Source organism: Dermacentor albipictus, chromosome 3, assembly GCF_038994185.2.
Source record: "Dermacentor albipictus isolate Rhodes 1998 colony chromosome 3, USDA_Dalb.pri_finalv2, whole genome shotgun sequence".
In the NCBI taxonomy this organism is placed as follows: Eukaryota; Metazoa; Arthropoda; class Arachnida; order Ixodida; family Ixodidae; genus Dermacentor; species Dermacentor albipictus.
In genome coordinates, this window is record NC_091823.1 from 149,361,864 (window position 1) to 149,386,713 (window position 24,850).

Sequence of the window (24,850 nt, forward strand, 5' to 3'; positions counted from 1 at the left end):
ATTAAAAAACGCGTTTTTCTTTCCTAATGTTTGTTCCCTCCAAACATAGTCGCGCTTCAATCGCTGCTCCCATAACCCCCCATGCTGATGTCGGTGACAATCTGTACTGAACCGCTTTTCGCCCGAAGCTTCGCGACCTATTTGGATCGACCTTGCTATGAACGTCTCGGGTCATGATGGCCGGTAGAGGGCCCACGTGCCGGGCGTATCCAAGCATTTGAAGTAAGGGACGCTCAGAGTAAAATTGCTTATGAAGAACGACTGAGGAATATCATCCTCATCAGCCTGGCTATGACAAATGCAGGGCAAAGGCCGCTCCCATACTTCTCCATCTACCCCGGTCATGTGCTAACTTGTGGCCATGTTGTCCCTGCAAACTTCTCAATCTCATCCGCCCACCTAACTTTCTGCCGCCCCCTGGTACGCTTCCCTCCTCTTGGAATCCAGCCCGTAACACTTAAGACCATGGATTAGTCTCCCTCCTCATTACATGCACTGCCCAGGAGGAGGATAAACTTTTATTCTACAACCAGCACTTTATGATGGCCGGGCCTAAGCCTTCCATGAAGGGACGTCGAGGGCTTGCCTCGCCGCCGCCTCGCGGGCGTGCTGGATCGCCCAGGTTTGGTCGTCGAGGGCGGAGCTCCGCAGAGCCTCATGCAACCTCGACGAGAGTCGTGGTGTTATGCCCTGCCCATACCCATTTCTTTTTCTTGATTTCAACTGTTCCCTCACCCAATCTGCCCTCTTATCTCCTTAACGTTACAACCATCATTCTTCTCTCCACAGCTCGTTGCGTCGTCTTCAATTCAAGTAGAACCCTTTTCGCAAGCCTCCAAGTTTATGCCACGTAGGTGAGCACTGGCAAGACAGAGCTGTTATACTTTTAACAAATAATGGCAAACAGTTGTTCATGATCCGAGAATGCCTGCCAAATGCACCCCAGCCAATTCTTATTCTTCCGATTATTTCAGTCTCATGATCTGGATTCGCGGTCTGAGCAAAATGGAACAAAGTAAATGGGCTGGGAGAGTGTTGAGGTATCTGTACAGGAAAAACATTCACAGTGGAGGAAAAGTACTAGGAAGCTTACCAGCAAGTATGCGGCCTGTAAGGTGGGCAACACAGCAACAAAGAACATCGAGCGGAAAGTCGGAGAGGCTCAAATAATCTCAGAGGTGGGCGCAATGGAAAGAAACCTGCCACGAGTAACTACTTGAGGGAAATAACGAAATCGGGAAAGAAACAATGATAACTCAAAGGGAAGGTCATTACTTTTGGAAGCGAGATCAGGATGCCTTAGAACACGCACCTATAAAGCGAGATACGAGGAGGAAGAAGCATGTGCTTGCTGCAGTAAAACTAGGAAAGCGATGGAGCATGTTTATTAGAATGAATACGTCTGCCCAGCGGTCGGTTTAGGCACCTTCAAGCCCTTGGGTTCAGTGAAAACAATTTAAGGAAGGACATTTTCAAATGTGCACAAAAGGCTGTCATTAATTCGCATTTTACCCAATCTTTAACCTGCTATGACAGCATTTCACAAAGGTCCTCCAATTTTTGTTGTGTTTGTATCTAAACAGCTCAATAAACTTCAACATAAAATGAATTAATAAAGGGAATATAAGACATGCACCTAAACGTAACTAATTATTACAAAGGAAACCCATACGGGTTCCTTGAAAGAAAAGCCTCGCAGTTGAAGAAAGATTCGTCCTGGTCTGGGACCACTGCCTTCCCACGGCAGTCGCTCTACCATCTGAGCTAACCAGGCGGCTAGAATGTGGCAGGGCCAAGTCGAATTGATATCAACTCGAAGGCAAGGATTACGTCAAAATAAACTGTAGCAATACTTTGTCTAGAAAGCACTTGTACGCGTCCAATGTCTACAAGGAGTTGCGAGATTTCACATCAGCAATTTTTGTTGTCAACTTCGTGGTTCCGAACCCTGTGTGCAAGTCATACGATCTTGCCTACGAAAGACTCGCTTATCTTGGCTAACCATCACATAGGGGCTTGTCTGGTACCACACTCGTCTCGTTCCCAGTCTGACAATTCAAACGCTTCGCCAACGTGTTTGACCGGTGCTATTACTTTTGTAGCAGCAGCTGTGATCCTGTCACAAGTCTCTTCTACTTCCCGTATGTACCAGAAACTTGCAGCAAGAATGAAGTACCGGGCGAGTTGGAATGGAATCGCGATTTATTGCACAAGGCAGATTAGGAAAATGTAGGGGCGACACTAGTGCAGTCTTTCAACCAAAGACATATTGAAAACATGCTGGTACAGGGTCACCGAGCCATTAATATAGTACACGATTCTTTGACATCTTGTATCTTTCGTGGCCCTGTGTATTTGACATATTTTCTATAAAACTTCAAAGACACCACACCTGTCCATATTTGTTCTGTCTTTTTGCGCGGAAAATCGTGAAACCTCCAATAGCTTCTCACTACGGGTAAAATCTGTCTGCCTGTTTGACATCATGCATCTGAGAAGCTGGGCCCACAACACTTTCAAAACAGACGCAGTAATAGGCCCACCTTCTGCGTTAGTTTAAATCACTGTGTTAACATTGTCGCAAGCCAATTTGCTTGCATCAGTATCTATGTTCGCAGTGCCAATTCAAGATGTTGGAACTCTAAATGGAGGCAGCAGAAGTGCACAACAGTCCAGGGAAGCAGGTCACACTATCCAACAATCATTCCCAACATCTGGAAGATGCCGATGATGTCTGAGCACTTGTTTTTCATGTTTTCCAGGAGTTCAGAGTAACTTTGAATGGGTCCAGTATAACAAAGCACAGTGAGTGAAACTCTTTAATAGGCACTTGGGACTTGGCCACACCATGAACAGAAAACAATGGGGAGAGACAAAGCCTCCAAAGATGAACAATGAATGAATAACAAAGAGTGCTATGCTGTGCATAAATCGCTGCCAGTCACGGCTGCTCATGTGCACGCACAGATGTTATCACAATGCTCTGCAGAGTTTCTTGCCGTGACTACTAAAAATGTTGCGATGTAATGGCTGACTTCAGATGCTTAACCTTCTTTGCATGGATGCTAAGTCTTAAAAACTACATTGCGGAAGCTCGTAGGTGTCTGCTTGGTGAAGCACAACTCCATCGCCTGTCTAGAGCGCTGTGCCAAGAAATTGCCGAGGGCATCTTAGTGCCTGGAAGAAAAGAAAAAGACCACACACATTTAAAACCAACAAAATGGATACTGTAAAACCTCGTCAAACAGTACCCGCTTAAACAGTAGTTTCGTTTTAAAAGTAGTAAAATCAAATCCCCGACTTAGCGACCATTAAATTTGTATCTGCATAAACCGTACCAGCTTATTGCCTACCCATTGATTAACACGTAGTGTTTCCACTTTTCATAGCGCAATCGCGGCAAGGAGTTGTCCCTATCGGGCGGTCCAGAAGCCTCAGAAATAGGAACGGCCTCCAAGCGCCCTGTGCGTTAATATGTGAAGCCACATCAACATAACCATCATTTTGGCATTGTGCAAGCAAGGGCATTGTGCAAGCAAGGACAAAAAAAAAACACTGGGTGCTCAGCATAGAAGAAAAATTGGACATCGTTCATGCTATCGAACGTGGCTAGAAGAAGTCGGCGCTTGCACGCGACAACGATCCACCGTTCACTACGGTGTGCAACATTTGGATTGCTAAGAAGTTGCTCAGCAGCGCTGCTGCGACCGCTAAAGATGTTGGCTACGAGGTTCGACTTTTTGCCATTGTTGCTTCTGTTGCTGAAGTGTCTCCTAACGACAGTGATGAGCACGGCACGGAAAGCGACAGTGCAGGCGATTCAGGCCCAACAGTGGCAGAAGCTGCGCGTTATGTCAACCTCATGAATGCAATCGGTGCGATGAGAACAGCACCCCGCAATCAAAAAGGCGCCCCAAAACTTCTGCATCGCTGCTGCGTTTGTGCATGAGAATACCCAACGCCAACCATGAGGGTGTTTGCCAAGAAGAGGGGACTGGCTGAAAAACTGGCTCAGAGCTTCAGGAAGTTTGATGCTGCTTTCGTCGCCGCTAGGTCGCGGCAGCATCAAACCAAAATGACAATTTTGTGCCGCGGAGTGAATAAATGTTGCATGTTTCTGCCCTTTCATCACACTCTCTCCAGGTCCCGTTTTTGACAGGTAAGTGGGCGATATCATGCTATTTTGGTTAATTTAAGCAGTACAACAGTTTAGTATGTACTTTTTCCGAGCTACGGCCAACTACGGTTTAACGAAGTTTCACTGTATATGATGTCAGCCTTAAAGAAACACTAAACAGGAGAATGATTTCACCTACACAATTACATTATCCTTCTACAATACCAAAAAAAGACAGTTACCATGAGGAGAGGTTTGGCAATGCAGAGAAGACTGAAAAGTGAAAGACAGGTGAAGATGCCACCTTGACATTCCCACCCCAGCTCACTTGTGACATAACGGATTTTGATGGTGTCTGCTAGGGCCTAAAGGGGCCAAAGACTAACTAGGCAAGTTTTGAGAACGTTAGTCTCTTCCCTACCATTGTCCACAATTGTGGACACTTTTTCTAACGGTCAAGTACTCCCGAGTCAAAAGTGGCGAGACATTAAAATCGCACACCTTTCTCAACCTGGACCTTAGTACACTCAAGTTTCAAAGGAGGAAGGCATATCCTGGCTGATGCAGTCCTTAAAATACGTGGCTGCGAGCGTTTTCACAAATCTTGTTTGCTACCAGTGTCCACATTTGTGGACTCCGTTACTGCGCAAGCTGTTATGGGCTTAATCCAATAGCAGTTTTGGTTGGCGATGCTGTCTGCTGCTGCCGGTCTCCATGCAGCTATTGCCAGGAATGAGCAATAAAATGGGCAGTTACTGCCGGGATTGAACCCAGGCTTTCTGTGTCAGCTACTCTACAACTGCGCCACGCTGGTGCTTGCTAGTTGTGTGCCACGTAGCATAGACATGTGCACATTTTGCATTGCAGTTGTATATTACTGTACCAGGTGGCAGACCAAGCAGTAGTTGCATCGTACTGAGTCACTTGTCAGGCCATGCGAGATGCACTCTGCATGGTGTCGATACGTGCAAACTTTGCATTGCAGTTGTGTTGCACTCCACCAGATACCACGTCATGTAGCAGTTGTATCATATAGTGCCACATGTCAAGGACACCTGTGTTTACTCTTCAGTGCACGTTACGGCACCTCGCAAGGTGCAAACCGCTGCTGAAAAAGTAAATCACAGCTATGCAAGTGGCTGTAATTGGGCAACATTGGGCTCAGTGGCCCGCTGTGCAGAGAGCAGCACAACGCAGCTCGCTGTCGAACTTAGGTGGAAAGTCCAGCTCGTTCTCGTGAAAACAATGCAGAGAGGCTTTGCCGTGAAGACCCATAGTGCCTTGCTGCATGTCTCCCGTGGCCTACTTTTCATATCACAAAGCACATCTGAGTGTTTCTTCATAAATGTGTGCAAATTAAAACACTACTTTCCGTATGCTCAGTACTTGCAGTACCGTCTCCAAGCACTTTACAACGGTCTCCTATGGAGCCGCTTCTCGAGCTTAAGCTGTGGCTGCTGCGTGTGCCGCCCAGGCCTGCAACTTTTTCTAAAGCCAAGTACACCTCAGTGAAAAGTTATGAAGCATAGAAGCCATGCCAGTTTGCCCACCTGCAACATGGTTTATCCTGCTCCTAAAGGAGGGCATTGAATCTTGACTGAGGCAGGTGATAAAACAAAGAGGAGAAATGGCTGCAAGCAGCTTACAAGATGCTTTCACAACTTGTGTCCACATTTACGAACCCAGCTTGTTGGCTTTAAATACTGTTTAGTTCAAAAATTTTTTTTATTTGTGAGATCTTGAAGTAGACAAACAAAGTTTTACGAACAGCTATTCATTCCCTTGCCAATACTTTCTTTAGTAGTGAACAGGTTAACTAAGCCGATGTGGCCCCAAATATATATAAAAAAAGTATTGTTTAAGATGCGAGACGTCGCACTCACGCACCAGCCCTGGGATTTCAGCATGAAATTATAAAACTGACTCATTTTCCGGTGTAAACATCAGCCTATTACTGTTAACTAATAAAAATATAGTTTTCAAAGAATATTTAATCAGTCTAATATGATTTAGTGCTGCTCTATGGTCTCCCTTCGGGTGCTTAACTGCACAATACAAAAAACCCTTCAGAAATATTTTTTTTTATGTTAAAGGTACTAAACTGTCAGGCAAGTTCTGGCCAATAGTATTTTATGACTTGGCATCACTCTATTTGCAGATTATCACAACGGAAACTCAAAAGGCAGCTTGGCAGTGGTATACGTTGATGCAGAGTTCAAGCCAGAATGTGCTACAACCACCTGTTCTGCTACACTTACTCGTAGGAAAAAACTGTAGCACCAGGTGGTTCAGACAAAAAAATGTGCTTTGACAGCTGTACACAACCATAAGAGGCCAGCTCGGTCAAACCGAGCATAGCGTCACAAGGGGGGCATTTTGCAAGTATCCACCTAGTGGGCATGTCCATTTTAAGTGCAGTTAAAGTGGCGATTGGCTGGGGGCGCCCATCTCCTCACGTGGACCCCAGCCCAGCTAATCAGAACTTCAGCAGCAGATGAAATGGGCACTTAAAAACACACCCCAGATGTTGCCACAAGTGCTTATTGCATTTGCGTGTCAATATTTCACTAAAACGTATTAGTGCGTAAATTTACCAGGACTAGCTAGCCAAATTCAACATATGATAAACATGAAGCCAGGGAAAGACAAAGGGTAGGGATAAGCTGCACAGCCAACACTTCTGAATTAATGACATGAGTGCTCATTTAGGACTTGAAATCCACAAAAGCCATTGGCTTGGGGCTACTGTGTACAATACTGCATTAAGCCCTGGCACCAGTGAAGCAGCTTTCTACGGAACACGCGCCGTACCGATGCCTCCACTGGGGTTTTCCATCACGGAAGTTGTCGTAGTTACATACTACAAAAACACCTTTCGTTAATTCCTCTACATAAGATTGTGCAGTGTAGTGATCAATTGTCACATATTTGTTACTTTTTTATAGAAAGAAATTAACCAACATTTTAACTATTATGAATATTTGTTCACCATAAAGCTGAAAAAAATATCAATGACGCGACCTGGGTAGCAAATCGAACAGCTCGCCCAACTGACGTCAATTGGGCTATGTAAATTGCGAGAGGGCTGCTGAAAACTCAAGGAACAGTGATGTTGCGATCAGTAGTCATGCACATTTTTTAATAATAAATTATGTGCTTTATGTGAAGCACTTAAATGCCTCACTTAATGATCAGAAGGGCCTATTTTAATGATTTGTACGTCTGTACAAAATCTTGAGAATAGTTTTCGGGTACGTTTCAAGGCATTGTAACCACCAATCTTTAAGTCCTTTTTTTTTCCTGGGTTTCTAAGGCTCCTCTAGTGATAAGGGTGGCCTTTTGGGTATTGCGAAATGGTGAGTTACTCGTACAGCTCATTTTTCACTTTAGTGTCCCTGCAAAGGAGCTAACTGTGAAAGGTGTTCCTTAGCAATTCAGCATCCAGCTGCGCAGGCAACGCGCTGATCTACTCACCGCTCATCAGTTGCGGGGAAGAGGACGCCCACGTCCGAGGCCCATGAGCTTCATCCGCGACCGCACTTCCGCTTCCAAGTCGTTATCGCTTGCATGAGCAGCTTCTGTTCACATGGTCAGAGACCATATTTAAGCACATTAAATTTTTTCGATTTTCCTTTGGTGCATCATTGCGCTCACAACAGTCGCACAAAACTGAGAAAATCCACAAATGAAATTCACAGCACTTGAGCTCCTTTATAACGAAGTCCCATCTGGCAAGAAATTATCTGCTTTACAGTATCCAATATTTGTTATAAGCGTCTATTTGCTAGACAGTGATACCAGTAAAAAACCTTTTAAATTTACTTCATTGTATGTGACAATTCATTATACCCATTTTATCTGTATTAGTCTTATAAAAGTTTAGCTATTGTTGAAATTCAAATGTACCATTGAGTTTGAAGTGAAGGTAAAATATGCAATATGCTTCGCATTCTTAATAAAGGAAATCATAAATGAAAGCAGAAGAAAATGAAACAAGCCCCCAGTGGGAGCTGAATCTACAATTACAGTGACCAACCGATAATTCAAACTTCACGGGGTCCACCACGATGTCCGAATAACCAGGAGTCCAAAATATGCTGAATTCGCCGAAAAGTATGTGGCTTTATTCAACAAGTCACCAACAAAGATGTGCCATATTCTTGGATCATCACTTTCGGGGATGCCTTCAATTTCATATGAGTGCAGCACATCTTACGATGCACTGGCATCTAGGAGTGACAGCATTCTTGGCACAGGGCCAAGCACGCTACCTTATCTCTGTGCACATGTTGGTGCTACTCAACAATATATTGTGAAAATACAAGTTATCTTTTAAAGTCATCGTTCATGAATACAGCCCAAGTTCGTCAGCGTATGTTGCTGCGTGCACATATGTTTTGCCAAATCGGCTAGTATTTGATTCGAAAGACACTATTTTAAATATTCGAACCACTGGAAATTCACGTTTCACGGAAATTCTGCAATTTTCTAGCAATGCCTTTTGTGCTATTCTTTTCCACTAGTGGTGCGCGAATATTTGTAGCGTCAAATATTCACTTCTAATCAGTTAGTAAAAGTGTCTTTCAAATTGAATACTATTTGAAATATTTGAACCCCTGGAAATTTAATTTTTGTAAGTCAGCTTCTCTGCAGCACAGCCATGTTATGCGGCGAAACATACAACATGCATTGCGATGAAGCATCTTTGCCACACAGTGAAGTGTATAAAAAGTAATTAGGGCATTGTCATGGGGCAACCCTTGGTGCTTATGACTTCACGACACGATCAGCTGAAGTAGCCATACTGTGCTGCCTCTTTACGCATCTGCACTGCACCAGCCCCCAGGAGGAAACCTCTGTCTGCTAGTAATCTGGCCAAGTGCCTAAAAACATGGCTTTCAAACAACAAACTTGACCAAGTAGCAAGCTTGGCAGTGCTTTTAAAAAAAGATCCTCATCTAAAGTGGTGGAGTGCAACCTGGATTATAAACCTGGCTTTAGAATAAGCAAGGAAAATTTCAGCACCAAGGAACTCGGATGGTATGTCTTGAACAACAAAAGCTAAAGAGGCTTCGTCCACATCAGCTCTGTGGAAAGACAAGCTTGTCAACCAGGAGCAATTTTTTTCACTTGCTTGTGGCAGCAATTTTCAGTACCACAAGCACAAGTTGAAAGATATGTACATGACGAAATTTGGGGCCAAAAAAAGAATAGCCATGTGAGTGGTGGTGTAAGCATAGTCCAAACAGTTGGCTTGGCTTGTAGAGGGATATCTGATGATCCTAGATACTAGTGCGTCTATTAAGCAGCTCTTTTCGGTGTATGAAGGCATTCTGACATGTAGGAGGATGGCCACGGCTCTCCGAACATGTTGAACAGCTATCCTTCCTTCATGACAACATTAAGTAGCTGCAGTTATGACACTGAGAAGTAAAGGTGGTGTACTAGAAGAGAAACTTGGGCGAGTTGGTGGTAATTCATGCTTTGGAAATTAACAGCGCTAAACAGACAAGGACGAAGGAAAAGCATAACACGACACTGTACTATAAAATATTGCTCACTACTGAGCATAATTTTTTGTACGTTGTTTGCTGTACAATAAACTTGCTTTTTTTGTTAGTGCTCTGGCTGGTGAAAAAAAAAAATATTCGATTCGCACTGTTTTCATTATTCCAATTCACTTTGAAATTTAAAATTTTTATATTTGCACACCCCTACTTTTTACACTTTTCGAGCTTTGTCAGGAGTCTGATGCTCTGCAAGTGTTATCAACGAGATCAGCTGGCCATAAACAGTCGATAAGAGTGACGAAGAATCGAGCGGAAGGCATCACTACAATATTGTTGCCCGTATCTCCACTGCTGTCATGATATAACTACAGAGAGATGAAAGTACAGTCACTGCAAGCACTGAATCCTCTTCAGCGACTACAAGATTGACTAGGTTTCACTAGTTTGTCGGAGTGCCAGTGACAGGGCTGACCACTGTGGAGGCGATACCTGAAAAATATTGCCATTTCTGCTCGACTCTGTGGCCACATAAGCACACGGTCGTGCAGTCGAAAATTCAAATTATCACATGAGACGCTGTAAGGCATCCGAAACTTCGATCCGGTTTATACATCAAGTCTATGCGGCTAGTGGCGATGCCAGTGGGCTGTCCGAATAACCAAGTATGTCCCCTATGCTTTCCTTCACTTCCTCTTTTTGATGTCGCACGGCTGTTTCTAAAAAAATCTAACCCCATCAATTTCCAATTTTCCAAGCACTTCTCGCTCACTACAGAGCAACCTGTCTACTCTGGAAGCCTCGAAGACAAATGACAAATTACTAATTTCTCCATTTCTGTACCATGTGCAAGAAAGATGGAAGGAGCTTGAACGAAAAAGTGAAAACCAGTTTTCATGCCGTGAGGTAGCAGCATATAAGCGTTTATAGGATAGTGTGCCCAATCCACATCCCAAGTTCAAATCCAAGTCCACATCCAAGCTCACACATCCCAAGTCCGGAGACAGCTGCGGTTGAAAGCACAGTTCGCATCCACCGCCACCACTAAGGAAGCTGAAGGGCTATGAAGGGGATAGCACTCAATTTTTAAGTTTGCCCCGAGTAAGCGCCCTTTTAGGGATACCTATGCACTTTGTTAATGATGTACCTTAGATGCAGCAAACTTGGCACAGCAAAGAACGACAAACACATTGTTTCTAGATCAGCAACTTTTTCAGTCGATTTACTACTGGCTGATTTCGCCTGCTTTAGGAACTTATTTCGAAGGATATTTCATTTAGTTTCAATTGCAAGGTATGTGGAGGATAAAAGAATGTCAAAGGTCTCCAACTTTCTGCTCGTCTTGCAGAAAGTTCAGACATTGACAAGCAAAGCTTTTTCACAATCTATTTTTTTGCAAATATTCATGCAATAGTTGTATACAGTAAGATGAGCGCAAATCCACTCACATGAAAAAAAAAAAATATGGACAGTTAGCAAGTAACTGCCAATGCCTTGCCAGATGTCACTTGACCTATTATTATTTATCAACACGTAGGAAATGTATGCAAGCAAAGAATTAACTCTTTATGGATGAGTGTTCCCCACCGGCAACAAAAAAAAAACAAAAAAAAAGCTTTTTCACGTTGACTTTCACCTTTGAGTATGGCGTAATCCATTAAATGTAGGCATGCGCGAATACCAAATAGCAGATTTCGAATCAAATATAGAATTGAATCAAGGAAAAAAGTCAAATATCGAATCGAGTATCAGAACATTTAACACACATTTATGCTTCTAAATTTTGTGCGAAAATCACAGTGCTGCACGCTCAGGAGGCCAGGTCGCAGTATTTAACAAGAATCTTGCTAGCTATCAGTAACTTGGGTACCTATGAATTGAGATATAGTGTGTTCTACTATTATTGAAGACCACCAAATTAGTTATGCAAGCATTGATAGCTCACTTCATACACGAAGGTCTGGAAAATATTTTTTATCAATGGAATGTCTGTCAAATAGAGTTAAATGCTTTCTTCCCTCTGAACCTCAAGAAATAGCAAATTTTCTAAATACCAATGGTCTTTTTTTAACCCTTTCAGGGTCAATGACATAAATATAGGGCACCACGAACAAGTCCAAAAATGGTCGATGCCATATATTTAGGCGCCGTCTGTACGTTTAAAAAGCGCACCAGTTTCCTAACTTTTTTTTTCTGTCATGTGCTGCCACTACGTGGGAATACAGGGAATTTTTTTTGCGCGTTTCCCTCTCTCGGTTATCGTTGCATGGTTTGTTCTAGAGCTTCTTTGCTCCAGCGCATCTATATACTACTGCTGGTGCATTGGCGTGTGCGCCGGCGGGTGGTAGTTCGGGTTTTCTTTCGCGGGTGGTTTCGGCTTCTTGCACTTGCAAAACTTATGGCTATCTCGTTACTAATGGCTCAAAGGGCGACCGCCTCTTTCTCGCTTGTTTTGTGCTCATAGGGGTGCGCATGGAAGGATGCCACCGTGCACGCTTTTCCGTTGCTTTTCTTTTTTTTGACACCCGCGAAAACTACTTGCCTCCAGTTGGCGATAAGACGCAGATTAGTGGTAGTTTCTCACACATGCTTTTTTGACGGGCACACAACCATACAGTTTCCTTCAGTGCGCGCTTCTACGCAGTTCTATTATGCAATGGATGTACATATTAGATATTAGTGTAAGAGCAGGAACATTTGAGTCTTGTGAAATATTCTCGTGTGCGCATTTTCAAGGCCTTTAACTATGTGTATAAAAATGCATCAAATTTTTAATTCTTATAAGTTTATTTCCTTTTTTATTGGTATTTCTGAATGAAGAGTACATATATACGAAGGCAAAATATTTTTTACTCACTTTAGGGTCACCCTAAAAAAATTGCAGTAATTTTTTTTCGAAATAAGTCGCTAAAAAGAATCAGAATCTGCAATAAAAAAATACAACCCTGGGCAGTCGCATATGGCGAAAGAAATCAACCCTCAAACGGTTAATTTAATAGTGGGCTATAGTGTACTTAATGGCAATCTTTTATTGCTCAGAATGTATGGTACATCGCAGCACGCACTGACCATGGTTGGTGCTGACAGCAAGGAGTTCTCAAATCAGGAAGCCCTTGGCAAGCTTGCACGACTGAAAGTGTGATGCGAGTGAAAGTGTGGGAGGGTAAGCTGAGAAGGATGGTGGTTTGATGACCACTGTAGCAAGGGTAAAGGGGGGGGGGGGAGGGCGACGGGAGCAAAGTGAACTCGTGGTAGCATGATCAAGCGCACTGCGGTTGTGGGAGGCAGATTGATGCGAGTCATTTTCTAGTGTGGCCGTGGCTGTGCATGGCTGTCAGCGTGGCTAAGCACATACGCAATCTGCCCGCACGCACGCTTTTAGAGGTATACAGTTAAAGTAGGGTTCTCAAGCATGTTGGGCACAGGGAACCCTGCTAACCTCCATGAAGCGCCAAGGAAGGTACCCCACCCCCTAATACAGAGTCTAGGTGTAGCGCGCAATGTTTTTGGGACCAATGATTGTGTTGGGCAGGTTACTTTGATGGCAACATGCAACCCACATGGCCCAAACTGTGTGCAATCGTTATGAGCGAAGACAAGATAGCATCGTAACCAAGGCATGCTGAGAAGGAATTGCAGTTTTCAGTGCTTATTGCATGGGGAAGGGACCCTTAACATTTTATCATAAGGGGTCTTATCTACTTTGCCTACCGCCTACCTACTTTGAGTAAAGCAAAACCTTGTTCATTTGGATTTCATAGTACCGCAAGAAAAATAGAAGACGTCTGAATTCACCGAATGTCGAATTATCGAGGTAGTCAAGAAAACAAACGAATGCTTACTACACCAACACATTTTTATTCACTGAATGAATCAGTAACTCCTGCTTCTATTTTGCACAAGAGCAGTGTGGAAGTTGCAATTCTCATCAGCTTGTGACTGATCAGTACTCGCAGTGACGAAGGCCTCGCGAATTCCTAACACTACTGCGCATGCACATCCCGATTATTTTTTCGCCAGTCGCCAATACCGCGATGGCAGACAGTTTGTTGCCAATGAATTGTCCTCCCATTACGATGTGGCCGGTGCTCTTCATCTTCGACAGCTTCGCACTGGGTCAAACCGCGACTGCTATCAACGCAATCATGGATGGCGACCATGTGGTTCTGAAGGCAGGAGGCCGATGCACGCGCCTACTGCCTACTGCAACAAGCGTGGATGAAATCACGGTTGCTATCGACGCAATCATGAATGGCGACTACGCAGTTTTGAAGGCGCACGGCCAATGTGTGCACCGAGCCAAAACGAAACTACTGCTTGCAGCAAGCGCTGCGGACATAACTGTGGTGGCTATCAACGCGATCATGGATGGTGCCTACACACGTATGACGACACGCAGCCAGCCGCCAACGCGGTGTTATGCGAGGTGATCAATGCAAGAATAAAGGCTTTAAAGGCAGGCACAATTAGGCACAAAGCGTTCCGGCATTGCTGTGAGCCACGTATTCAAGCGTATCACGTACGAGTTCCACTGATGACCATGGTGATGCGGACTCCGCCGCTTTGTTTCGGTAGGACGTTAGCCGTTTTCACTTTTTTGCATAGGGCATTCGCGGTGATTTGCACTCGACAATCTACCCTACTAGAACCAACTGTGTTGCACTGCTGCATGCACGTTTTTTTAAAACCTCCGACGTATACATCAGCGTATTGCGCACGCTAGCGGCACTCATCTACAAACGGCAGAAATGCGCACAGTATAAGTTATGGCCTCCGGAATTCAAGCGGAAAATCCTAGGCGCGCTGCCTAAAACCCCTTAAAGTTAGCGCTGCCTGTTTTCAGAGGCTGAGTGGCTACAAACTGCCAGTGGAATTATTGTGCAGTTTGTGCGTTTCTGTTACGCACTGTGATGTGCTTTTTGACATTCTGGCATGGATAATGGAGGCCCCTTGGATCGAGTGCACCTTGTGTTCACCGTCCTAGCCACTTGGCGAGTGCAGAACCAGAGAAATTTATTGGGTCTTGGGAAACTTGGAGGAAGGGCCTGCAGAACCCTTCTCCCCAAGTTCAGTGGAACCCACATTAAAAACCCATGCAGTAGAACCTCGTCGATACGATCCTGTTGCATACGATTTCCCAGCACCAATGTTTGCGATTGAGAACACAAAAAATGACTCTGGAGAGTTACGCTTACTTTTGCCAGTTCATACGTTCCGAGAAAACACAATTTGGCACCACCATACTGTGCGTTGCCAAATTGCGATCGTATGATACGTTTTCTGGCCACTAGATTCTATGCAAACAAGAAAATGCACGAGGCGTGTACAATTCAAAACGATGGCCGCCCGCCACATCAGCTACCCTGCAATACTTGCCTGCCCATTATGTAAAAATGCTGGTGCACACGCAGTAGAGACTTTTGGAATAGGGGCCCCAAAGAGCTTTGTGGGTGTTAGCGTTGCGACATGCTGGAGTGAAGAGTTAGAATGGGGCTTTGCACTTGTGTATGACGCCTCGTGCTTGCAGCACTACTATGGCGTCAAAGAAAAACTAATATAAATAATTAAATAAGATATACCATTTTATGATGAGTAGGCTAATTTTGACATTCGTTCTTCCACGTTCAATTACAATTCAGAGGTTATTCTATTGGCAGCAAGCAATTAGTTGCGCTTAGTTTTGAGTAACCAACTTCACATGCCTCACCAGCCAAGTTAGCCGTGCTAGGCCTACGAGCCAAGAAATCTACAATCAAATTCAGAATCAGAGGAGTCTAATGAATCAACCTGCATAACACACGCTAGTTGAGAGAAAGCGATCACCGCAGTCACTTCTAGATTGCGAACTTCACGTGTTACCATGAACCAATATCAGTCTCATGTTAGGTTAGCACCGTTGCTTTGATGGGTGCCGCCATGTTTGTTGATGCAAAGCTTTTGGGGCAGCTTTTGGGGCTCCCACTAAATCAGTGAAATAGTGTGCCCGACCCAAAACCCAAATGCACTTTGCGTCTCGAGCAGGCACAGTGGCTTCGACGCCATTTCTTTGGGGCCCCAAACGGTTGGGGCCTCTATTCTAAATCCCTCTAGTTTCTTATTCTGGTACCAGCAATTCTCCTCCTGGGTTGCCGCACACCGCATTCACCGTTGTCGCCGCCAAACCTAGTGATAACCATCATCCCCTACCACATTTTTCAGCGTGTAACAAGTGCCCCCAATTGCATATGCTAGGAAAAAAGAAAACCTGCACAAGAACTACATACAACAAAGCTCAAATCTTTGCAAAAACAGTCTATTCACAGATGCACGACTCGTCCATGTCATATCTTTGGCCAGCGACTGTTCACCCCATCTTCGGCGATACTGATAAAGCTGGATTCACACGATGCGTGTCAGCACAGACGAACTAGTCAGGCGACATCTGAGGTGGATCGGATCACTTCGCAGGTGCAGCTAGCATTGTCGCAACAGAGGACGACAGTAAGGCCAGAGCAGCCCTCACACGAAATGGTGATTTCGCTCTCCTCTGTATCACGAAGAGGGGATGGGTACGAGTTCGACGGCACCACATGCACTCTTTGCTATATGCAAAATGCTGACCCGTAAGAAGGAGAATGGATAAGCATGAAGGAGAGAGGTGGCTTCAACACGCAGTGGCGGGGAGAAGGTGGGCTTCCCTAGGAGATCACGAAATTAAATGATGGAGAACACTGCCTCGAGGTGTGGCTACACGGCAACGCATGCCGCACTGCCGTGAAGCCTCACCTCCAGGTGAAATTTGCATATAACCAGCACCCCAACTGTTAGTTTACTGCCAGTTCTTTTTTCATTTTCGGGGCGAGTTATACGCGAAAAAATATGTATATATCTGGAGAAAATATCCGGATTACAGTGCCTGGGGCGTAGTGCCATTTGTAGCGTACTGCATGCTTTTAGTGCGGAATAATTAAAACGCACCAACATTCTCTGCTGCAGGTAGTGCAATGCAAGTGTCATGTTTCGCTTTGGCAGCATCCGGCGTTGCCGTTCAGGTATATTTCATTTTGGTTTCCTGTCACTGTTTTAAAACACTACGCAATAGAAAAACAACAAATCGTGCCTCGGGCTGTTGAAACACCACCAGCTCTATGCACACCAGTGTCTCGTGCACAATGATTTGCGCAAAATTTCGCATTATGTAGATGTCAAATACAGTTTATTCTATCAAATTTTTAGTTGCTTCGGATCATACTTCTTTCTATTAGTGCATTCCTTCTCGCATTTTTTCCCAAAATATATGAACCACATTGTACTGTAACCTGGTGCATGTGGACAAGGCGACATGGTGTGACACTGTGCAATGTCTTCCCGTGCATTTAATGCTGGTGGTTGCATAACCTAGAGTTTTCGAGACGCGTTGGAGGTTCAGGCAGACGAGGCATGCACTTCCTGTAGCCGGTGCTTTTCATGATTACGTCGTACCACTGCGGGTGACAATATCAGCTGCGGAGGCGGAGTGGATGCGAAAGCGTGGCTTTGATTCATACCGCCGACGTGAAAATATCATTGACATGGCATGAAAGTATCTTTCATCACAAACTCAAATTCAAAAAAGCGTTGCTTTTTTCACGAACAAATTTGCTTTTTCTGACTGCCTGATCATCCCGAGAACATTGCGACCCCCTTTTGTGTCAGAAAAATCTATCGGCAACTGTACTTTTTTGCATAAAAGATTGAAGTTCAATAGAATGAAATTTCGATCTAACGAAGCAAATTGACGAATTTTGCTGACTTTGTTATACCAAGGTTTAACTGTACTTCAAACATTTCAAACAATAATAAGCATCTCCTGCAGGAACTTCCGTGTCCCACTCTTAAATTATTAACACCAGCCCTTTGCCAACATTGTCAGTGAAGCATTAAGGAGGCACACTCACTGGCCTTGGCAGCAGCAGCCGAAGCGTAGCCACGGCCCAGTCCCATGCGGTGCACGTGGGTCTTGAACAGCTGGTCCGACTCGTCACCACTGTCGCCACTGTCACTGTCATCAACTATCACCCCTGGACCTGTTTGCGAAAGGACAAGATCACAGCTGCATCGATTAGCAGAGTGCATTAGGCATGCACGCTCTATATAGGAGTGTATGCAAGGACAGGACACAAAAGAATGGCTCGCAACTAAATTTGATGGCACAATACAGTAAACCCTCGTTAACACGAACTCGCATATCTCGAAATATCGGTTAAATCGAAAGTTTTCCACGCCGCGCCTTCCCCACCAAGAGGTGTTATGTATTCGCACCCGTTTATCTCGTAGCATTTTTCGGGCGTAATAGGGATATCACGAAATTTCGACCGGGACGGCTGAAGGCAAAGGCCGTTACCAAAAGGTTATACAGGCTCCGAGCGAGCGCTTGGTTCCTACTAAAGTGCCGAACGCGGTCGCGATCTAAGGGCGAATACAAAATTCCTGCGGATGCAGCCGTTTTCCGTCAACCACGTCAAGTAACCTTGGAAGCAGCCACGTGGTGTGCGCCGCTTACGCGCAGGGGCTCATGGGTTTTATGCGCCACCGCATTTCGCACGTGCGAACGTTCTTGTGCGTGTGCGATTCTGTTCTTTGTTTCGTCGTGCTGTGCGCACGACGCGTTGACTGCGATTTTTTTTTTGTTGTTGTTGTGTGTGTGGTGTGTGGTCAACGGACGACGACGATGTCCCGCCCCAAGCAGTGCAAGTCTCTGACGCTGGAGAAAAAAGTCACGCTAATCAAGGAAGTGGAGAAGGGGAAGATCCAAAGCGAGCATCGCCAAAGAATTCGGCATCCCTTTGTCGACGCTATCGACAGTTTTAAAAAATCGGCAGATCTTCGATGGCTTCGAGCAAAGTTTTTCCAGCAAGCGGAAGTGGATTCGGGCCTCGAAATTCCCGGACGTCGAAGCAGCACTCATGCTGTGGCTCCGGAATGTCAGGGCAGCCAACCTTCCCGTGACAACCCAAATGATGATGGAGAAGGCAGACGCTTTGGCGTTGCAGATGGGCCACACAGACTTCAGTTGCAGCAATGGCTGGCTTGAACGATTTAAAAAAAGAAATAACGTAGCCTCGAAGCCTATTCATGGCGAAAGCGGCACTGTTGATGAAGGGGCTGCAGACACCTGGTGCAACCAGCGCCTCGCTGAGTTGCAAAAGGCTTACCAGACAAGGACATTTTCAACCTCGACGAAGCAGCACTGTTCTATAAGATGCTGCCTAGCCGCACATACACGCCGAAGGGAGAAGCGTGCTCAGGCGCTAAGCAGCGCAAAGACCGAGTGACGATACTTTTCGGAGCCAACTCCACCGGCGATGAAAAACTGCCACTGCTTGTTATCGGCAAGTCGCTCAATCCAAGGTGCTTCCGAAATGCATGGCTCCCGAGAGATGCGACTTACCGCGCCAATAAAACGGCCTGGATGACTGCAGCGCTCTTTGAAGAGTATGTACAGTAAAACCTCGTTAAACCGTACCCGCTTAAACAGTAGTTTCGGTTTAAAAGTAGTAAAGTCAATTCCCCGACTCAGCGGCCATTGAACATAATGTATTTTGTATCCGCATTAACCGTACGCATCGGTTAAAACGTAGCGTTTCCACTTTTCGTCGCGCAAACATGGCGGTGCGTCGTCTCCATCGGGCGGCCCGGCAGAACAAGCCTCGGAGATCGGTACAACGGCCTCCAAGCGCCCTGTGCGTTTGCATGTGAAGCCGCATCAACATCAACATCATTTCGACGCTGCATGGACGCCATGCCAGAGAGCATTGTGGCGTCGTGCAAGCGAGGACTCGCGTCATGTCAAAGCTAGGATAAAAAAGACGCCGGGTGCTCAGCATAGAAGAAAAATTAGACATCGTCCGTGCTACCGAACGTGACACGAAGAAGTCGGCGCTGGCCTGCGACATGGATCTGCTGTTGACTACAGTGTGTGGCATTTGGAATGCGAAGTTGCTCGGCAGCGCTGCTGCGACCGCGAAGAGATGTCGGCTACGAGGTTCGACTATTCACCATCGTTGCCGCTGTTGTTGCCGAAGTGTCAACTAGCGACAGTGATGAGGACGACACGGAAATCGACAGCACGGGCTATTCAGGCCCGACAGTGGCAGAAGCTGCGCGTTACGTCAGCCTCGTGAATGCGATCGTCGCAAGAACAGGGGCGCGATAACGTAACTATTCCAAACGAAAAGTTTTCCGAACTCCGGCACCCGGCAATGAAAAAGGCGCGACGGGACTTATGCAGCACTACTGCGCGCGTGCACGGAGAATACGTAACGCCAACGAGGAATCTGTCGTGCCGTGCGAGTGTTTGCCGAGAAGAGGGGGGCTGGCTGAGAAGCTGGCACGCAGCTTCAGTAAGTTTGAGGCTGCTGTCGTCGTGCTAGGCCGCCGCGACATCAAACGAAAATAACACTTACGTCCCGCGAAGTGAATAAATACTGCATGTTTTTTCCCCTTTCATCACACTCTCTCTGAGTTCCGTTATCGACAGGTAAGTGGGCGATCTCATGCTATTTCGCTTAAACAGTACTACCGTTTAGTACGTACTTTTTCCGAGTTCCGGCCGACTACGGTTTAACGAGGTTTCACTGTACATGCTCTTGACCGCAAAATGGCAAGGGACAGCCGGAAAGTGTTGTTCGTTGTGGACAACTGCTCCGGCCACGGAAAAATCAACAACTTGGAGGCGGTCACGCTGGAGTTCCTGCCTGCTAATATGATGTCCGTGCTCCAGCCGATGGACCAAGGAGTCATTGAGGTTGCTCGCAAGTTTTGCAGGAAGAGTCTCCTGCACCGCATTCTGTGCTCTTACGACAGTGGTAAGAAGTACGAAATAGATTTGCTGGGTGCAGTCCACCTGATCGCCAAAGCCTGGAGACAAGTACGTCCCTTGACGATTGCCGATTTTTTCGCGCACGCAGGATTTTCCCGCGCCGGGAAATCGCGAGCCAGACGACGAGTTCAGTGATTGCGATGAACTTTGCGACGAAGTCCGCAAAGCTGCTGGCTGCGCCAGCGATGCCGAAGACGGCGAAATCACTTTTGAAGAGTACGTGCTCTACGAGTCAGACGTGCCCGTTACCAGAATGTTGTCCGACGCCGACATTATTGTAATGGCAGTGAACGACGGTGATCACGCTGACCAAGAACCACCTAGAGAAGTGCCGACAACTGCAGAAACAAGGAACTTGCTACGTTTGCTCCGCAACAAAGTTGAATGCAGCGGCGGCGAACAACGGCTCATGCGGTGCGTTTAGCAGCTCGAGGACGCTTTTCTTGCGCCGAATGCCAACGCCAAACAGGCAAGCATCACCCAGTTCTTTCCAAAACAATAAAATTCAGTTTTTCCTGGGAATTCTGCATTTATTGCAAAAGCTCCCCTCGTGCTGTGGAGCGTTTGTTAGCAGTGCTGGTTGTCACTGGCTCTTTCAGTGACCCGGTCACTGAAATTTTCGGCATTTTGCTTAACTCGAAACTCTGCTTATCTCGAAATTTTTCTTGGATTTTACAACTTCGCGTTAACGAGGGTTTACTGTATGTAATTTATTACCTCTCCAGCTGCAATTCATGTTGGTAAAGGCCGATCCACACGACGGAACAAGTCTGCGGGCCGATCGGTCACATGATGCAACGTCACGGCCCATCGTGGTCCGGTCCGGCGCAGAGCACATCCACACGGTGGACCACCATAGCAGACGGCAGAGCAGACTAACCAGCTACGCTCTCGGCCAGAGTGTTATCATTGTTATCATTCCAGCTCGAGTCCCACAAAGCCGGGAACTGCTCAATGAGGGACACAAAATAAAAAACCTCCTTGTCACTCCAAGAGGACACGTTTAAAAAATATATCTTCTGCATGCACGTGTAGGCGGAACGGCAGACTTGAAACGACTGGCTTGACTGGCTTTTGCTGAGCCGAAAACTAGATTGGATTTGGCTGAAGACACTTTTGCCGGACAACATTCGTTGGTTACGCCAAAATTGCTGCGGTTTGCATGCGGTCCGCCGCCAAAACTGAAGTGGGAAAAGCCTCGGTGATTTGTCGGACCGCGAGGGCTGCGGTCTTGCGTGGGCCAACGGCGGTACACACGAACTGGTGACGTCCTATCACGTGATGCACGGACTGCGGTCCAAAAGAGCAATTTGGTCCGTCGTGTGGATCGGCCTTTAGCAGCAATGATGCTGGAAGATGAAAGCAAACGGAAGGCGGGCGGCACCATCACTGCTAACCAATGCGACTTGCCTTGACTATGTTGATTGATGTTTTCTCCTTCGGGGATTTAACTGTACACATAAATATACCGAACCACCACTGCCAATAAGTTTAACACTGCGTGCATGTGCCATCCTTTGATGTCCTGTCCTTGCGTGCACTTTTACATAGAATCTCAGTATCACCAACTCGCCCAAGTCACCACCCTAGGGGCCTGCACAGTGACTGATTCACTCATGGTGTTTAGCGTCCCGAAGAAACACTCGGGCCATGAGAGAGGCCATAAGTTCGGATTAACTTTGACCACCTGGGTTTCCCCGATGTGCACGCAGATCTAAACGCACATGCGGTTTTAATTTTCGCCACCACCACCAAAATGCGGCCGCCGCGGCTGGGTATCAAACCCCCAACCATGTGCTCGACAGCAACATGTTGTAGCCAATGTGCCACCAGTGGGTGATGCTTGCACAGTCCACAAGACCAAAGAACGACCAGTGCTGTCCTGCAGGTGGCATCATCCTGCATCAACTGACACTCTTGGTAAATACAGATTAAAACGTTCCAAGGTAAAAATCTGCAAGTTGAGGCAGAAGTGACATTTCTAAAGGGCTTTTCAGTTTGCCCCATTGTAAGTTGTAAGTTGTAACACACAATGGCATATAATGCAAAGTGCCACAGGGGAAGCATTCTCACTAAAATTTCCACAAAGCCCCTTGGGCTTTGTGGAAGAAAGAAAGAAAAACACATCCTGCAGATAGCATACGCTTCTGCGAGCATCTCAGTGAAATTTCGCACTCGTGTGCGGTGTGCGAGGCTTGCAAGCGTAGCGCGAAAGTGTTTTTTTCTCAAACCCTCTCTTTTCAACAGAGGCTTCTCCTAGACCTTTTCAGGCTGCCAGCGGCTGCCCCTTGACGTCAGCGGGAAGACGTCAGCGGGACGTCAGTGAGGAGACGTAATTTAATAGTGATGTCATTCTACGACTGCTAAGAAGAGTGTTTCAGGGCCCCTTTAAATATCTGTTAGAAGGATTAACTAAAGAAATAAAGGCGACTCACAAGAATGCTGCGAGGAAGGAACCAGTCATCCCTTCAGCACAATTCTCTTGCTAGCTTGCATCAATGTTGAGAGCTGATACAGCAGACTTCCATTAACACGTTCACTGCAGCAGCACTTTTTGATGCCTCGATTTCTCTGCATCATGACCCATAGGTGCGTCACTTGTCATATTCCTCTGTTGCGTAGTGACCCACTAGTAATTCGCCAGAGAGTTGTACTTCTCTGATACTTTCTCAAGGTGGAGAGGGATGGCACCACAATGCATCGGATCAGAAGCAATAGTAGTTTTTCTTTGCTGATTTCTAGTAAATATGTCACTTGCGCACTGCAGAGAAAGCCTTCACAGCCATACAGTGCACAATAAGTGCCGTGACCCACCGGCGACCCATGCCGCAGTGAGCGTGTCAATACAAATCTGGTTAAATTCTATGTTTTGGTTAAAAAAGCCGATCGAAGGTGCTGGCCAGCACCCATGCATTTCTATGGGCCCAAACATTTGTTGTATCTTGAAATTGGCGTTTGCCAGCTGATTCGAACTTAACCAGTCAGCACCCATGCGCCCGACCCCTATGGTGACCCAACTAGCGACCATTTTGGTGGCAGCGTCTTTCTAGACAGGGCTTAGCGTACGGTGAATGCGTTGAACACATCTCAGTGGAAGGAAGTGTACTTCATTACTTCATGCTTACCAACAGACCTGTCAACCTTAAAATCTGAAAAGCATTTCAGTTGAACCCGAACTGTACAGAAAATTTGTAAAGAAATACTCGAGGTCATTGTATTCTACATGTCCACTGTTAAAATTTTTATAAACTGCAGACATTCTGTGCGGATGCTGTCAGCAGGCATATTTCTCTAGTTGCCACAGACAGATATACATTTATGAAACTTGGAGGGCGGTGATGCAGTGGATAGGTACGACACCAATCGAGCAAATCTAAAAAGAAAGTAAGTAGTTTCTTGGTGACTCTTTCAGTACAATTTAAAAGCAGCATTGCCCTAAACTAGGAACAAGTTAGGAATAAAATTATTCGTGTTAATATAACAATCGTAAACAAGCTCTAAAAATAAGGTAATATTATGATAAAATTGTGAAGGTTGGCAGGTATGCAATCATTTTAGCTGAGTGCAAGTGACCAATCTTTATGGTTTCATTGGCAGTGACACAATTGAGCACGAAGCCAACAAAGAACTTGCCACACCTCCGCAGCAGACTAGCAGCAGCAAACCTTGAGCAGTAGAGACTTGCAAGCAACAGATTGTTTTTTAGCTCAGTGACATTGGTGAACTTGTCACCGATTCAGCCTGCCATCATAAGGCTTAATGGTTGAGTCAGAGGCCAATGAGCAATACTTTTCCAGAACAGATTCTCCATAAAACTTGACGCAACAATCACAGAATGGTAGACAAAGCCCAAGTTCACAAACTCCACAGAATATACCACAAAGTCGCCAGGTATGCTCAAGGCACCAATTTCTTCTATGTGTGGTCATTCATGGCGGTCAAGAAGCAAGGAAATGCCACTTCCAACATGCACAAGCTTGCAGCTAAGCAACATGCAGTTTATGTGTTGGAGACAGGACCCTTGCTAGTCTGCCCCTGCATATTTCTCTCGCTTGGAGTCTACCATTTTGCACTGTCCTCTCTAAACAGTGGCAACCCACCAGGCTTGACGTTTTATCCAGACACAGCTCGCACAAGGCCTGTCCACTCACCAAACTTCCTCTGCAGGGCTTCCTCAGCTGCCTTCAGTTTCAGAAGGACCTGAAAGAAGAAAAAGAAATGAGAGGAGAACAAAACAGATCTGGCAGACAGTAAAAGGGGCACCAATATACTTTCCTGGTGATATTCTCCACTTATTCCTTTGCATTAAATGGAGGTACGAACACTAATCTCAACAGAAGAAAACTGTAGACTTGCGTGACCTTGCAGAATTGCAAGCCACTTTCC

The 24,850-nt window shown here is 45.8% G+C and overlaps 1 protein-coding gene across 4 annotated transcripts in view; it reads right to left on the reverse strand.

Moving 5' to 3' along the window:
- Positions 1-2,801: 2,801 nt before the first annotated feature.
- Positions 2,802-24,850, reverse strand: part of LOC139057618 (gametocyte-specific factor 1-like) — a 42,569-nt gene continuing 20,520 nt past the window's right edge. For all 4 annotated transcript variants that reach the window (XM_070536164.1, XM_070536167.1, XM_070536165.1 and 1 more), the window contains 4 exons: positions 24,616-24,664; positions 17,541-17,669; positions 7,592-7,695; positions 2,802-3,177 (listed from right to left, as the gene is read on the reverse strand). In XM_070536164.1, the coding sequence (XP_070392265.1) occupies positions 7,598-7,695; positions 17,541-17,669; positions 24,616-24,664 (276 nt within the window). In that variant the 3' untranslated portion in view covers positions 2,802-3,177; positions 7,592-7,597. The remainder of the gene's footprint in view (positions 3,178-7,591; positions 7,696-17,540; positions 17,670-24,615; positions 24,665-24,850) is intronic.